At 57.8% G+C, this 15,979-nt stretch overlaps 3 protein-coding genes across 3 annotated transcripts; all 3 read right to left on the minus strand.

Annotated features, from left to right (window-relative positions):
* Window positions 1–3,844: 3,844 nt before the first annotated feature.
* LY79DRAFT_567762 (acyl-CoA thioesterase II) lies at window positions 3,845–5,997 on the minus strand. The gene is made up of 3 exons (XM_060558918.1): window positions 5,479–5,997; window positions 4,450–5,343; window positions 3,845–4,341 (listed from the first exon to the last, which is right to left on the minus strand). Exons 1-3 carry the CDS (start codon window positions 5,581–5,583, stop codon window positions 4,282–4,284), a joined length of 1,059 nt encoding a protein of 352 aa, XP_060409411.1. The 5' UTR covers window positions 5,584–5,997; the 3' UTR covers window positions 3,845–4,281.
* Window positions 5,998–6,927: 930 nt separating this feature from the next.
* LY79DRAFT_673383 (oxysterol-binding protein) lies at window positions 6,928–10,982 on the minus strand (the record flags this gene model as incomplete). Its single annotated transcript, XM_060564167.1, has 3 exons — window positions 6,928–8,121; window positions 8,174–10,760; window positions 10,963–10,982. 3 exons carry the CDS (start codon window positions 10,980–10,982, stop codon window positions 6,928–6,930), a joined length of 3,801 nt encoding a protein of 1,266 aa, XP_060409412.1.
* A 1,986-nt stretch (window positions 10,983–12,968) lies between these two features.
* Window positions 12,969–15,876, minus strand: LY79DRAFT_525108 (glycoside hydrolase superfamily; the record flags this gene model as incomplete). The annotated part of the gene is made up of 4 exons (XM_060555695.1): window positions 12,969–13,089; window positions 13,258–13,805; window positions 14,634–15,238; window positions 15,297–15,876. The coding sequence occupies 4 exons, from the start codon at window positions 15,874–15,876 to the stop codon at window positions 12,969–12,971; spliced, it is 1,854 nt and encodes a 617-aa protein (XP_060409413.1).
* Between the last annotated feature and the right edge of the window lie 103 nt (window positions 15,877–15,979).

Below are 15,979 nucleotides of genomic sequence, written 5' to 3' on the forward strand. Positions count from 1 at the left end.
CTGCGCAACCGGAAAGCCGTTATCATAAAGCCGCCAACACCGGGTGTTGGGCTGCTTTAGTGCAAGGGCCGCTTTCCAGTTCGCAGGAAAACTGCAACGGCGAGGCACTGCCTGGGGTGGTCTGATGATCGGCATCGTCCGCAGTGAGCCGTTGGCAGGTATCCTGTACGTACATGTTATGTTCATGAATACGAGTGTGCGGGTATCTTGGTGTCTTGGTGTGTGCACCGCACCCCCGGTCCTCTCAGCGGGACTGTCTGCACGACGGTTCTGGATCGGCTGTGTAGCTGGTCGAACATGTCTCTCGGTTATTAAGCTTAGAGATGAGAACGCTGAGCCACGGCTGTTAGCCACCTATCGCCTCGATCACCAACCCCTTGTCAATAGTTGGGCGCGACTGATCTGTCACCGCTCACCTCGACCGGAACACACTGCCTAGGTACACCTCACGAGCCCTGCATCGCGGGCCGGCGCTGTCTCCCACTAGCCCGACCATGTAATTTGACATTCGAGTAGGATGCGGTAAAGAGTGGCCAATGTCTCAGTTCGATGTCCCTCCGCAGCTGGCCAGGGAAAGGGGATAACACGCCCGCGTTCCTTGACTGTGACATTTCCCCCTTGGCCATACCCGCAAAGCATTCGCCGCGGTTTCAATATACCCCGAGGGCGCCTGTCGCGACTTTGCTGAGATCATCATCCGCGCGACTCCATTTGATATTCAACTGTGCCTGGCGGCGAATCAACCAACTGCCGACAACCCTTACGGACCGATAATAGAAACGGCTTGCAGCAGACAAGGCTTACCCGACCTAGGGGTGGCGCACAATACTCCTGTTCCGCTGGACGCAAAGAAGGGGGGGGATCTTCATTGAGGATCAGCAAATTGCACAAGAAAAAAACCGTCGTCCGTTCCGTGTGTGGAACCGCCCTACTAGCCACGTTATGGCCCATGACATCCCCGCTCCCGCTTCCCTGGCTAGAGGCGGGCGTACTTCGTACTTTACGGCTTGTTTAGTAACAGCCGGTGGCTATGCTCTGTGGCCCGCATGCCGGGTTCGCTGGATCCTCGAGAGTTGATGACGGTATCGGCTCATGGAACCTATGGTGACCTGCTTTCCAGCCCTCAAAGACGTTGGGGGAGGGGCCAACTTGTCCAATGCCGTGCAGGTCCTGCTGGGGTAGGACCGAAGACGTTGCACGAGAGCGTCGAGCTTGGGACGAACTGAGTTGATGTCGTCGATTTGAGGTTCCCAAGGCGGTGGTCTAGACCCTCCCCAAATTCAGGAACGGCGCAAACTCTCCGGGTTGGTGGTACCTTGCCTCGGGTTGGCGAGCGCCGTGCCGGCGTACGCGAGGAACCAAGTCTGGGGCCAAACTCAAACGATGCCTAACCGACGACTGTCAATCCCGTCCTATTGTTGAACCCACTCTCATTCAACTGCTGGGGCGTGCTCGAATGAGCGTAAAGGTACCATGGAAGCGGCCCCCCCCCCTCCCCCCGCAACGATGGCCATGCCGCAGCTTCCCCCGAGTGGGTGTTGATCCGGATCGTTGCGATCTCGACTCCATTGGCCCTCGTTGATTGTTGGGGCAGTATTGCTTGACCTCGCTTCGCCGGTATAGCCTGTGCCTTGCCGGCTGATGGTACGGATAAGCTGCGGGTGACCTCCAATCTCCTGGGGCTGCGGCTCCGATCCAATCCAGACCAGGTCTCAAGGGGGGCAAGAGCCGCTTGGCTCGTCGACGGACATCTCCCACATCCACTAACATTGCCAGGACCGAATCGCCGTACGTGATCTGCCTGCAGGACTGAGGCCATTTACAATCCACGCATCGGTCGCGTCATTTGGCCCTCCTTTGTCGCCGCACGTCCAACGGCTGGAAGCAGCAGCCAGACCATCACGGTCGAACACTGCTCCGGGGAGTCCAAGCTGTCTGGTCTTTTCGCCCGGTTGTGTTGTATCTACACGGGGCCGCTGTGAGCTTGGAAGGGGCTCGAGTCTCCGATTCGGCCGCTAACGGTACTTCTCCTTGGCCGAATGCAGGTAGCCGGCAAGACGTTGTTTCGGATACCCATATCTCTCCGGTTCATGGTCACTGTCGCGATGGATAGGGAGGGACGCCCAAGCACGTGGCTGGTGTGCTCGACAGGAGGCTGCAGGGCTGTGTCCCATGAGGTGATGTGAGGTCCTTAGCGTTTCTTGGTCGGCTGCCGTTGAGCTACGGGTGCCTGCTTCCGAGCCCAGGCTGAGGTCGTGCAAGATTGTAAGTAAGTTAAACCGAGGTACGTTGAGTCTTCGATGTTTGTGCGCTGTGATAGCGCCTTATTCCCCCTCCAACGGTCTGCGGGGGGTCTGATTGTACTACAAGGCAATTTAAGTCCCAGCATATGGGCCACTTGAGTCGTCTCCCTCTGATGAACGAGGCACGTCATCAACTACGGCTTGCTACTTTGTCGGGTTTCTCAGGGGTCAATGGCCACTAGTCTGATATCGTTGGTGCAGGACATGAGATTCTGATGTCTTGCGGTTTAACGTTTGCCTCTAAAACGTACTGCTGCGACGATCTCTTGAGTGGAGTCCAAGATCTCTCGAAGATCATGTCTCTGTTTTCTTTCCGAGTTGGCATCCCGGCGCTACCCCCCCCCCCCCCCCCCCCCCCAGTACCCTCCCTCCGGGATACGGCGGACCGCGCCGGTTGGGGGCAGCGACGAGGGCCCTCTAGTAGGCGAGGGAGTTTGAAGGTGATCAATTGTGATGTCCGTGTTCGGTGTCTTGGCGATGGCTGGGAGCGTCTCTTTGGACCAGTATAAGAAGATGGACGGCAACTCGGTGTCCATGTTGAGACGTTCTCGCTCTTTTATGCGTGTCGTTGGCAGTCCATCTCCGGAAGGCTCGTCTTCATATTGCGCATCTCGTAACCAACAAATCTCGTTTGGCTTATCAAGTGAGGAGAGACACTGAAGACTTGTGACGAAAGGGATCTTGGAAAAGAAATCCGAAGGAGGGACCGAAGTGAATGGTGACAACAAATGAGAGGTTGTGGGAGACGCTCATCGCCGGCCAGGGTCAAGGTGAAGCCCAGACCCAGCAGTCGCTTCACAAATACAAATAAAGAAAAGGAGAGAGTCACCAATGGCCGCCGTGGGCTTCTCCCGCTTCATTGACCATTCTCACAGCAATAATCCTTGGCGACCAAGCAGATGGCCCGGGGAGAAACTTCACGCTGTTGCCAGCCAAGACACTGACCACGATCATTACTTATGTATTCATCTTTGGGCTTCCTCGGTCTACCAGAAGCCTCTTTTCACTGGCCCCAAGCCCGCCCGAATAGATGACTTTACCAACTGGCAGCGTGCTTCGTGGCATTCAACGCCAGCCGCGGCGCGTCTCTGCCATATTGTGAACAGCCACTCACTGCCAGGTGGGGTTTCGGATGAGGCGAGATTGTGCATCATGTTTTATAGGCCAGAACAAAGCTGCTGGAGCTCTTTGAATCGGATACAAGTCGCAATGCTGGAACTGATGACTGAACTTGATCAAATAACGAGAAGACATGAAGGCCGCGTGGCTTGGAGCCAGTATGAGCTGTGATTTTATGTACTTTTTTTCTTCTTTGGTCTCCGTCCATCAGAGCTGAGATACCCAAGCCAAGGAAGATTTCTGGGACGGAATCATGAATCAGTTTTGGGTGAAGCCAGGGACGTAAGCTGAGATTCGGAAACGAAGTCAAATGAGCAAGGCCTACCATCCAGCATCTATGGCCACACTGTAAGTCAGTCACTCATTTGGTTGTTTGGCCCTAATCAAAACGGATGGCTATATTCCTATAATACAATACTACTCGGTATTGTGAATATAGCAGACCCAAAACCGCAGCCGAACAATGGAGCCAACAACGACAGTGACATAGGACCTCTGACAGTCTTCGCGGCTCTGATGGGCAAGGACATGAGGACGCTTCGGCGGCCGTTGGAAGAGAAGGAGGCATCTTCTATTCTTTCCTTTTTCATACTTTCCAAGGGTTTGATATGCTCGTGTATGAGGCAAACACCGGCGGGCCTTCAAATCTTTCTTTCCAAAAAGGGCGAGGGGTTGCCGCGAGTCCCTTGGGACCTTCGTGTCAAAGCCTTTTCTATAACCAGTCTCATGACTTGGTTTTTTTCTACAATTTACAAAACCCAGGTCCAGGACTCACTCACTAGCTGCGTCCTCATTTGTCCGTGTAGTCAAATCCAAAAGCATATCTCTACACACGCCCACGCGTGAACCCCCCCGCCTACTACAACTTGGACTTTGTCTCCTTTTCCTCGTCATCCTCCTGCTTCAGTCGGATAAGGCCCTGTTTGTACCCAGTCAGTAAGCAAGAAACAAGAACAAGAACAGCAACAACAACAACAAAAACCACGAGGCATCGCCCGAAAGGCATGCCAGAGGGGGGGGGGCCTACCTCCTGGACGCAGGTCGCCAAGAGCGTCCCGTCCGCCGAAAAGATCTTCTGCAGCACGACGCCGCGGCCGTCGCCGCTCCAGGGGCTCTCCATCTCTGTGAACATCCACTCGTCGGCGCGCAGGCGGCGCGGCTCGTGGAAGTAGATGGAGTGGTCGAGGCTGACCATCATGCCGAGGTGCGGCCGCGTCTTCCAGTACTCGATGCCGCCCGACTCGCCGTTGCCCTCGAACTCGTTGAGCCGCTCGACCTGCTCCCGCAGCTCGGGCGGCAGGTCGGGGAACTCCTCGGGCCGGAAGGGGAAGCGCCACAGCTTGTGGATGCGGCCGACGGTGCCGATGAAGTAGCTGTCCGACATGTAGGCCAGCGCGTTCAGGTGGGCCTGGTGGCCGCCGGTGACCGAGATGCGGCCGCGCGCGCGCACCCAGTTGCGGCTCTTGATCTCGTCGAGCCTCTTGCCCTCGTCGTTGGCGCCGACCAGGGTGATGCGGTGCGTCTGGAAGGGCGAGTGCAGGTTCCACTCGGGCTCGTCGTTCCAGTCGGCCGGGGGCGGCGTCACGCCCTCGGGAAGCGGCGCCGCGTGGCGGACCTGCTTCTCGCCGCCGCTGCCCTCCTTGACGAAGGAGACGGTGGTGGTGAAGATGCACCGCCCCCGCTGGCGGGCCTGCACCGTGCGCGTCGCGAAGGAGCGCCCGTCGCGCACCCGCTCGACGTGGAACAGGATGGGGATCTCGGAGGACCCCGCGAGGAGGAAGTAGCAGTGGCACGAGTGGACGAAGAAGTCGTTGGGGACCGTCTTCTGCGCCGAGGCCAGGCACTGGGCGATGACGGCGCCGCCGAAGATGCCGCGGGCGCCCGGCGGGTGCCAGGGCTGGCGCGTGTTGGTGAAGATGTCCTTGCGGGGGGGGTGAGGTGTCAGTTTGCGTTCTTTCGCGGGAACGATTGTCCAGTTGGTGAGCGTGGCCACGAAGAAACAGACCAGGTCTTTGGAGAAGACCTGCTACAGGCGCAATTGCTGGATACTACTCACCGGTCCAAGCACACCGAGCTCCGTCACCTCCAACACGTTTTCAATTGGGGCCTTATTGGGGTCATCAGGCGGCGGCCTGATGATTGTTGATCTTCCACTGGCCATTTCTGCCTATGGTCTCAGTTCCTTTTCTTCTTCTAATCTTCAGATGGAGGGTAGCCTGTGAAATCGCCGTCTCTTGTCATGGGACGATTAGGCCAAATACCCGTGCTCAGTAAAATCTATTCTTCACAAATCGCGTCTTCGTGTTTTGCGATGCTCAACTTCGGACGCTCTGGGGGAAGAAAGAATCCGTACTTTTAAACGTCTTGAATGACGAAGAGGACAAACGAGACAGATGGCAGGGGTGAGTGAGTTGGATGAGAGCTTCAAAATGTATCGACGTTGGTTTGGGACCCCGGGAATCTGGTTGAGACGCGGCCGGATGATCCCCCCTAAATACATCGCCCATTCATTGGTCAGTGTCCGAGCAGGGAAAGTGCCGAGGTCCAGGTGTGGGGATGCTTTTATGTCACCGAGCGTTGAGAAAAAAAAAAAAAAAAACCTTCTTCACCGAGGTGCATCCGGGAACGGTGTGCGCCGCCCAACCGACGCGACGGTGATCGGTGCACGAGGCGGGCTCCACCACACCCCCCGAGTGCGGATGATATCACAAGCTTCTTTGGCTTACCTAGGCAGAGCTGCCCGCCTACATAATGCATTTCCACACACCAGGCAGTCAGTTAACCAGGTGACACAACACGGCTTATCGAAAGGGTGTTTTTTATTTTTGTCATTTTTTAAATAGTTTTTTGCTGATACTTTCTTGCTTTCTTTCTCGCTCACAGTCTGCAGTCTTTGGGACGACGACGACGACGACGACGACGACCCGGCCACGGTCTTAACCCCCTAGTATTCGCCCCAGCTTCCCCGGGCCTTCCCGCTACGGTCGGCGAATCCTGCTGTTGTCGCTGCCGCCAACCGTCGTCCATTCAAAAGTTCGCATGTCACTGATGCACACTCAATGCATCCTTAAAGTCAATGCCATGTGTAATCTTGTGACACTATTGGCGATGCTACCTTTACTGCAGCCCTGTTGTCCCAAGGTTCAACCTCGCATGGCAAAAATTCACATGGGCCAGTTCGTCCAATCGTTCTCACAGACGCAGGTAGACGACGCAGGGCATGAGCAATGCCATGGTATAGTGTCACAAATCGTCAAGATTAGTATCTGTACATAGCAAGCGAGCGAACGCCTATTTCAGTACCCTCATCTATATTGCACTGTTGAACCCCGTTCCCGGGGACTGGGAGGAACTACCTCGTCCCAGCAACAGTCCACCGGATACCCTTCGGCCCCTCCGACAGCCGCAACTGCTTCCCTTCCGGCGCCATCTTCTTCGAAACGCTCTTGGGACTACTGCTCTCTCGACTCTTTCCCGCGACGCCCACAGCGACGACGGAAGGCTCCTATTTCACGTCCTCGTAGATTGGCTCCAAGCCATCCCAAGCCTGCTGTGGGTCGCCATCGGGACCGGCCCTTTCTCTCTGCTGCCAGTACTTGCCGTTGAACTTCCAGTACGATTCGCCCGTGATCTCGCACGTCGCCTTCTCGAACCACGCCGGCCGGAACTCGAGACCCTTCTCCTCGCGCATCCGTCTCCGCGCGCGCTGCGCCTCCTCCAAGCGGTTCTTCTCCTCGGCCGCAAAGTCGTACTCGCCGTCTTCCATGGCGCGCTGGTCCGGACGGAGACGTGAGTCCGTTGGCGGCAGCCAGGGCCTGAGCTTGTCGTCGATGTGGTTGAAGGTGAGCACGAAGGGCGTGAGGTTGAAGGGGATGTTGGGCGGGCGGGGGTTGGCCTGCCAAATGAGGAAGGCCTTGTTGGGGTCAGTGATGCTGCCCTTGGGGACCGACGCCGAATCGCCGGGGTCCTCGACCGTCGCCTCGTATCCGGGTGTCAGTCGAGCGTACAGCTTCGAGTTCCAGCGGCCTCCGATGCTGTACCGCACCCTGCCGTCGGCGTCGAGCACCTTGCCTGAAATCTTGTATGCGCTGGAAGCCTTCCAACCACGCGGCTGGAACTCAACCTGGCAAACCTCGCCTGTCGTCCAGTTCTTGACCTCCATAGGGCCGTAGTTGTCCACCGTCGGGTTACCGGTGATGATGCCGATGACGGAGGACGTGACCTTCTTCCAGGTATAAAAGTCTTCCTTGCCTCCGGCCGTGGGTCGAAGCCGCAGGAACCAGGTACCGAGGGGGTTTATGTCGAAGGACTTGCCGTAGAACTTGGACTTGACAGCCGACTCACCCCAGTACGTCCACTTGGGAGACTCGGCCCACGCAGCACCTACGGGCGGGTGGTGGCTGACCTGCTCGATGAAGAAGCGGTAGTTCTTGTCGGGCCGGACGTACTCAAAGGTCTCTCCGAGCAGGGGGTTGAAAGGCTTCGCAACACGGCCGATTGTTGACGCGTACTCACTGGCGGCAAAGGCCGCCACGTAGATAAGACGTTCAATCGAATCGGACCGCTCAGCAGCTTGGTCCAGAAGCTCGACGTATTCCATGTCCTCACCGGCGCGGTACAGAAGCGACGTGGGCTCATTGAAAGACACGGGCAGCGTCATCTTCGTCATGTCCTTGCCGATCATGGACTTGAGAATACCCTGCGCACAAGTTAGTGAACCGATGGCGAAGACTGCTATGGTAGAGACTTACCCAGAGAGATATCTTGGGCCGATCGTCGGCATCCATCTTGAGGCGCGTTCGAATACCGTTTTCGTAACCCTTGAAGGAACTGCTGATGTCGATATCGCCAGAGACGACCAGCTGCTGCTCATTCTTCTCGTTTTGCGGTGTGCCTGCTACATCGGATTGCGGCAGCTGGCTGACTTCGACCTCTCCGGCATCCACTGCGTCGAAGAACTCATCTGAATCTTCAGACTCAGAGTCCGACAACTCGAGCTGATGTAGAACCGTCTGCTTCCTCGACAGGGGCCTGCTGGGCGATTTGGGCCGGGTCGCGAGGCCGTCGTCAGCTCCTACGGCAGCCTCGACGGTCTTTGTACCGTCGACCTTGTCGTGCCCGTCGGCCCTCTGGCTAGCGGCCGCCGACGACTCGTTCATGACCTCGCGAAGTGCACGCTTGGCAGCCTTGCGCTTAGCCTCGGCCTGGTCAACGCGCTCCTCCAGAATCTCCTGTTCCTTGGCGACCTTGGCCATGCTCTCCTCCCACATGCGACGCATGTCAATCTCGCGGTCCAGGCGATACTGCCAGTAGGCGTCGCGGTCCTTGGAGATGCGCATGAGATCCCCGACGAGTCCCGTCAAGCTTCTGACAGCCGCGTCGTAAGTCGTGAGGGCCTGGGTAACCTTGGCGTCGGACACCATGGTGTTGGGGTTCTTGGACGCCTCGGCCAGCATCGCAGCATTGACAGCAGAAATGGTGTCGAGTTGCAACTTGGCTGACTGGGCGGTAATGTTAAATGCGTCCTTGGAAACGGAAGGCTCCTCGCGGCTGCTGACATCCTCAAAGTCGTCGTCGTCGTCGTCATCGTCGGGGGCATGTTGGCCGTTTCTGGTAGCTCTGGATTGACCGGCGTCCGTCGCTGCGTCCGCGAACTCGTCGTCGTTGCTAGCGACAGTGCTTGCACCGGCGAAGTCGCTCTTGGGAACAGACATCTTGCCTTGCGATATGGACCTGGGAACCTGCACGCTGCTCCTTCTCGTGTCGGCTACGCTAGCGCTCTCGCTGTAGGCGTCGCTGATGGACAGCTCGGGCGACTTGCCAGCCTGCTCAGCCTTGGCCTGTCTGAGAAGCTCGGCGCCACGAGCCTTCTGGCGCTCTTCTTCCTTGGCCTGGTCCTTTGTCCATTGGATCGAGTTGTTCAGGGCCCAGAACCAGCGCTTTGCCTCGACTTCGTGGTTGGCCTTGAGGGTGTACTTGACCGAGGATTTCCCGATGATCTCGAACTTTGTCTTTTCGTCGGCGCTCATGTGCAGCTTAGCGATGCGGGTGTTGATGGCTCCGCGGCAGGCGGAGCCGGCGTCGTCCTGGTGCTTGTAGTAGCTCAGGACACCGTCCTCGAGAACGAACCACCGGAGCTGATACCCCTTACGGTAGTTCGTCCACTTCTTCAGGTAGCCCTTCATCTCTCGCGCCTCCCGTCCAGCAACGGGGTCTCCCGAGGCGGAGGCTCCAGCGCCCTGGGAAGCCGCCTGGCCGAGGACGGCCTTCTCCTGGATGCCTCTCTGAGCCGCGACGGCGGCGGGGGATCGCTTCAGCATGGCGCGTGTGACGTCGTCCTTGGTGACGTCCTGGGGAAGCTTGCCCTTGCGGTCGCGGCGGAAGGGATCGGCTCCGTGCAGAAGGAGGACCTGGATCAGCTGGGTGTTCTTCTTGCGGGCGGCCTCGTGGAGGAGAGTGCCGCCAGCCTGGATGGTGTTGGGCTCGGTCGCGAACTCGGTGCTGTTGATGTCGAGGATCTGCTTGAGGCGGGGTTCCTCCAGCACGTTCTCGAGAGCCTTGTAGTCATTCTGCGCAATCAGGCCCTGGATTTGCCTGACCTTGTTCTCGGCGAAGAGCGAGCGCGAGAGCTGTAGCAGCTGGAAGATTTCGGGGTTTCGGGCGACGTCGATGGGCAGCTTGGCCTGGTAGTTGGCAACGGCGTCGTTGATGTCTTTCTGGTCGAGCAGGAGTTTGACGACCTGGGTCCGGCCCTGGATGGCGGCGATGTGCAGCGGGGTATTGCCGTCCTTGTCCCTCGCGTTGATGTCGATGGTTCCGGCGCCGTCAGATAGGACGTACTCGACGACCTGGTACTCGGCGCATTGTATGGCAAGGTGGAGGACGGTGGTGTCGTCGAGACCACCGCCGCTGAGGGTATTGATGGAGGAGATGCTCGTGCGCGGGCCGCCCTCGGCGGTGTCGCGTATCGCTTTGGAAATGGAGGCGGTGTCACCGTTGCGCAGGGCCTCGACGATGCGAAACTTGCGTACAGACTGCTCGAGGGAGGCGCCCTTTTCGCTGAGTGCGGCGCTGGTGGTGCTCATATTGGGTGGGGTCGCGGACGGTGGGCCGTTGTGGGAGGGGATTCGGCCCATGGAAGGGGAGATGGAGAGCCTGTTGGCTCCGTTGCCTCGAGTAGGATGCTGAGCCATTGATATGTTGGTCTGGGATGCGGCTGCAGATGGTGGCGACGTCAGCGGCGCCCCGTCATCCGAGTTGGAAGGATCTTCGTCGCCGCGGGAGTGATTTCGTCGCAGGAGGGAGAGGGCGGCAGCCGACTTTGACCGCTTATGGGTGCTGGAATCAGGAGAGGGTTAGCTTGTCTGCTGCCAAGGTCAGGTTCCAGAAGCTGCTGTCACTGTCGCTGCAGGAGGGGTGGAATGCCCGCAGAGGTGGCCTCTCGCAAGAAAATGGGCCGAGAGGACGGCGATGGAGGGTCAGAGGTGAATGGGCGGGCGGCAAGCGAAGTGCACCAGCAGATGGGGAATTCACGACGTACCTTTCGCCAGCGTCCGACATGTTGCAGAGCAGCAGAGAAGCCAAGCTTCAGATGGGGCAACAAGCTTTCGACGCAGGCCAGCGCAGTGGGATACCCACTTTCTCGTAAAGATGGTGCGAGTTAATATTGCGTTTTCTGGATCCCCACTCGGTAGGTAGTGTAGGCAACGCAAAATGGATGGAGCAATCGGTAAACAAGGAACGGACAGGTGGGCAGGTAGTCGAAGGGATGGATGGAACTGATGGATAAAGGTAGTGTATGTAGGTGGGTGGTTTATGCTCTCGCAGGAAATATTGGCGACTGTCGCGCCCGCTGATAGGCCAAGGGAGGTATGGGGTGGAGGAAGAGGGGGGGGGAAGCGAGAGAGGGGACAAGGAGAAGGATGAGCTGATGAGGAACGTTGATGCGGGATTGGGGAATTGTGAGACGTGCTTCATTCAGCGACGACCAGAAAACAGGCAAAGGCGGGGGGGGAGAAGGAAGAAGGGCGGAGATTTGGTGAGCAATCGATGGGTAAGAGAGAGATGAGTGCGGGTGACGAGCTGGACCATCGACACTGATGCCGCGTAGGTAGAAAGACGATCTAGGTACCTAAGTAGGTAGGTAGGTAGGTAATGTACCTAGGTACATACACAGGTGGATGGTGGGGGTGTGCTGTCACTGCTGCCGCCGCTATCGTCGTTGTTATTGCTGCCGCTGCTGCTGCTGCTGCCAAGTTTCTGCAAAGTTGCACGAGAAACGAAAGCGAGGGGACGAACAAAGGTGGTGGCAGTGACGCACGCGACGGGTTTGGCCATGTTGCCTTTTCAGCTGCCTGTTCCGTTTGTTTCCCGCCTTCTCCTTATTTGTTATTGTTGCCCTTCTTTGCCTCCACCTCATAATTATGCTGCCGCTCAGGTTGGAGTAAAAGAAGACTCGAAACATAACACCAAGGTATCGATGCTACTCGATAGGCCCGTCAAATTGACCTGAGAAGCGTTCCTAGCCCTGTTCCATCGACGGCGATCCCAAGAGAGTGCCCTTCCCTGCCTTTTTTTTTGTACAGTTCATCAAAACACACACACACTCGGGGTCATGCAATGTTGTTGTGTTCTCTCTATGTAGGTACCTAGGTAGGCAACTAAACACGCACGAGTGCTGTTCACTTCCTCCCTTCAGTTTCGCGAGGCCCTTGCAGCAAATCCAGCAAAGTGACGTCCCCCACCCCCCCCCCTGTCGTGAATTTGAGTGACGAAACCACGCGACCCCAGCAAATTCGACCAATCAAATTCCTCCATTCTCCTTTGTTCCACGGACACGGCATACACCATAGCGACCCTTTTCCTTCTTCGGTACGTACCTTTCCTAGCTGATGAGAGGGTGGTCAGGAAGAGGGGGTACCTCGGATATGCTATGCAAATACAGTGTTTTGGAGGTACTATGTATTTCTCCATGATGGGAAGAAAGAGCAACACCAGCCCTCCCTGTCCCTGTGGCGTTCGCTGTTTAACCGGAACCGTCGCCGTCATCCGTCCGCATTGGGACTGGCCGGGTCGCGATCGACGACCTCGTCGAGTCACCGTAGCAGCAGGGAGCAGTACGCCTTTGTTCGTCCGGCGAAGCTAATCTTGCTGTTTGTTACCTCCAACATCTATCCGGCGTGCTTATCCAGCCGCATAATCAGCTCGCACCGGCACTTCAATGCTTGATGCGCCCGTCCCGAACCTGAGTCCGGAACCGTGACCTCCTCTCATGCGAGTGTCTCGATGCATCAAAAAGTCTCCAATCACACCAGAAGACTACACACCTTACATGTTCTTGAACGAATTCCTATCGTGAGTCTAGGCAACTGTTAGGCCAACGCTTGCAATGCCATGAAGATTTCGAGGATTGAGTCCCCCACTTCTTCTCCTTATTTTTACCATGACTGGAGAGCATAGATACACAGAAAACACAAGTCACGTTTATACATCCCATGTAGCGAACCAAATAAATGTCGGGCCTCCCAATAACTCGGACAACATCTCTCAACCCCATTGCAAAAGAAGAGCGGCGGCAACGGCAGCGAGTCCTGCGACACCGAAGCCACCCGTCTTGCCGGCTCCGGCCTCGACTGGCTTGCTGGGGACGGGAGCCGCCGTTGTATAGCTAGGGAATCCGCCTGTGGGGGTGGGCTTGTAGCTGGTACCTGTACCCGGAATTGTCGTGTTGTACTTGCCGACCGGGACAGGGACAGTCAGGGTGGTGTAGACAAACGGCGTGGTATCTTCCTCTTCGCCATGGCCGGCAGGGGCCGTGGTAGGCTTTGGAGGAGACGGAGCGTCACCCGAGGGCTTGTTGCCGCCATGGCTGGCTGGGGGCTTGGCAACCTCGCCGGTAGGCTTGGGTGGGTGAGGCACATCGCCAGAGGGCTTCTCACCTGCCTGGCTAACTGGGGGCTTGGGAACATCGTCGGTAGGCTTTGGCGGGTGAGGCACATCGCCAGAGGGCTTAGGGGCCGTGTGAGCATCGCCCGAAGGCTTGCTGCCGGCGCCGGGGATCGTGCTGGTGTACGGGCAGACCGTGGTGTAGGCCGGCACAACATGGGTGGTGATCTGGCCAACGGGGCAGTAGGGGACGTCAGGAGCACACGAGGTGACTGTGTACGTCTTGGTCGTGTAGACAGTGCTCGTGGTCCACTGGGGAGGGGGAGGGGGAGCAGTGGTCGTGGGTACAGCAGCGGCAGTCGTTGCTGTGGCGGGGCAGACCGTGGTGTACCAAGGGATGGTCTCGGTGACGACATGGCCTGTCGTGCACGGCACTTCCGGCTTGCAGGAGGTGACAGTGGTGACCTTGGTGGTGTAGACAGTGCTGGTTACCAGCTCCTCGGAGGAAGTGAGAGTGTTCTTGGCAGACTCTGTGACGGAGGCGGAGCCAGTGGCAGAGTCGGTAACGGAACTAGTGGCGGAGCCAGTAGGGGAGCCAGTAGGGGAGCCAGTAGGGGAGCCAGTAGCAGGGCCGGTAGCAGAACCAGTAGCAGAGCCGCTACCAGTGGCGGTGGCAGAGTCGGAAGCCGTCTTGGTGACATTGGGAGAGCTGGTAGCGCTACTAGGGGCAGTAGCACTGGCAGCGGAAGTGGCACTGGCAGAGTGCGAGTTGCTCAGAGTCGTGGTGTGGAAGTCCTCATCCTCCTCCTCGCACGTGTCAGAGGCGGTGGCAGTAGTAGTGGCAGTAGTAGTGGCAGTAGTAGTGGCAGTGGTAGTGGCAGTGGTAGAGTGTGAGTTGCTCAGAGTCGTGGTGGGGAAGTCCTCATCCTCCTCCTCGCACGTGTCAGAAGCGGTGGCCGACTTGGTTGCGGAGGCGCTCGCGCTGGCACTGCTGCTCAGCGAAGTGACGGTATCGGAGTGAGTAGCCGAGCCGGAGCCAGAGGCGGAGGCGGGCGCAGACACGGCAGCGGAGCCAGTGGCTGAGCCACTGGCAGACACAGAGATAGACGCAGATCCAGACGCCGAGACTGGGCCCGATGCCGACGCGGTGGTAGCGGAGGCACTGGCGGAAGCGGAGTCGGACGCGGAATGGGAGGCAGAAGCCGATGTGGAAGCAGAGGTAGAAGCGGAAGCGGAAGCGGTGGTCGAGGCCGACGCAAACGCGGAGTGGCTGGAGCTCAGGGAATCGGAGCCCGAGCTGGAGCTTGCTGAAGATGTGGAGACGACGACAGACGAGGTGGTGGAAACTACGGCAGTCGAGGTGGCGCTCAAAGATGTGGTGGAAACGACGACAGACGAGGTGGCGGTCGAGGAGGCGAGAGACGAGGTCGATGTCGAAGTCGAGACAATGGTGGTGGACGTCTTGGGGGGGATCGGGTCGCAGCCGTACTGGAGAGCATCGGCGATGGCCTCGTGGAAGGCCTGGTCGTTGACCTGGTTCATGACGCCGCGGGTGGCGTCCCAGATGGAGACACCTCCAAAATGCGGCTTGCTCTTGTAGTTGCAGATCAGCTCCTTGATCCTGGAGGGAGGGGCATAGCCGTTCCAGCCCGCATCAGGGTGGGCGAGGACACCGAGGAAGAGCTTGGCATCCTTGCTCTTGGACGTCTGCGAGATGACGGTCTCCCAATCATCGTAGTTGGGGGTATCGGAGACCTGGCATCCGGGATTGTTGTAGAACTGGATAAAGAGGGAGTCGAACTGGGCGTTGTAGATGAGCTCCTTGAGCTGGAACCAGGTGTCGGAAGTCGGGCACTGAGGGGCAGCAGAGATGTGGTAGATGCCAACGCTGCGGAGTGTCTCAACCATCTTGATCCAGGGCTTCTGGTCGGCTTTTTGTTGTGTTAGTCTGTCGGCGTCCCAAAAGGAAGGGCAAGGGGCGGAACCTACGGTACTTGAACTCGAGGTCAAAGTCGAAGCCATCAACGGAGACGTGCTCGGTGGTGCTGATATCGAAGGGACGGGGGCCGGTCCAGTTCGGGTCATGAGGACCGAAAGTCTTGTGCAGAAGCTCGGCGAACTGTTGGCCCTGTTCGTCGTTGTCGATGTCATAGCTGCATGGACCTTCAGCTGGGCACCAGCCACCGATGGCCAGGAGAACCTTGATGCCCTTGGCCTGGCAGTGCTTGATGTCCTGCTTGATGTAGTCGCAGTTCGTGATCAACTTGGTATCCTCGCCGGTCTTTGGGTTCTTGTAAAAGACCTCGCCGCCGCAGTGGCCAGCGAAGTTGGTACCGGGATATCCACCGCTGTTCTTGGGAGAGTAGGTGACGAAGGACACAGATACGAAGGTAACCCCAGGGGCGTCACAGTAGCTGGATAACCGGTCAGAAGGATCGCCATACTGTCCCCAGTAGAGATTGAGACCGCCGAAGGGCGAAGGAGCCTTGGTCTGGGGCTGGGATGAGAAGTGAGCGACGGCCTGACCGATGGCCGCGGCGATGGCAAGGAAAGACTTGTTGAAGAGCATATCTACGGGTACCGGGAATTAGGGAATTAAGAGAGTATGCGTGATGAGTAATTTTGCAACGATTGTGAGGTGGCCGAGGCCTTTGGAAAGAGTGTGATGGTGA

The sequence above is a fragment of the Colletotrichum navitas genome, assembly GCF_030913465.1.
Source record: "Colletotrichum navitas strain CBS 125086 chromosome Unknown LY79scaffold_85, whole genome shotgun sequence".
Classification (NCBI taxonomy): Eukaryota; Fungi; Ascomycota; class Sordariomycetes; order Glomerellales; family Glomerellaceae; genus Colletotrichum; species Colletotrichum navitas.

Coding starts and splice junctions, on each gene's coding strand:
- LY79DRAFT_567762 (XM_060558918.1), bottom strand. CDS start 5,583: ATGGCCAGTGGAAGATCAACAATCATCAGGCCGCCGCCTGATGACCCC. Junction 5,344..5,478: donor AGCTCGGTGTGCTTGGACCG/GTGAGTAGTATC, acceptor CCCCCCCGCAAG/GACATCTTCACCAACACGCG. Junction 4,342..4,449: donor TGGCGACCTGCGTCCAGGAG/GTAGGCCCCCCC, acceptor GGGTACAAACAG/GGCCTTATCCGACTGAAGCA.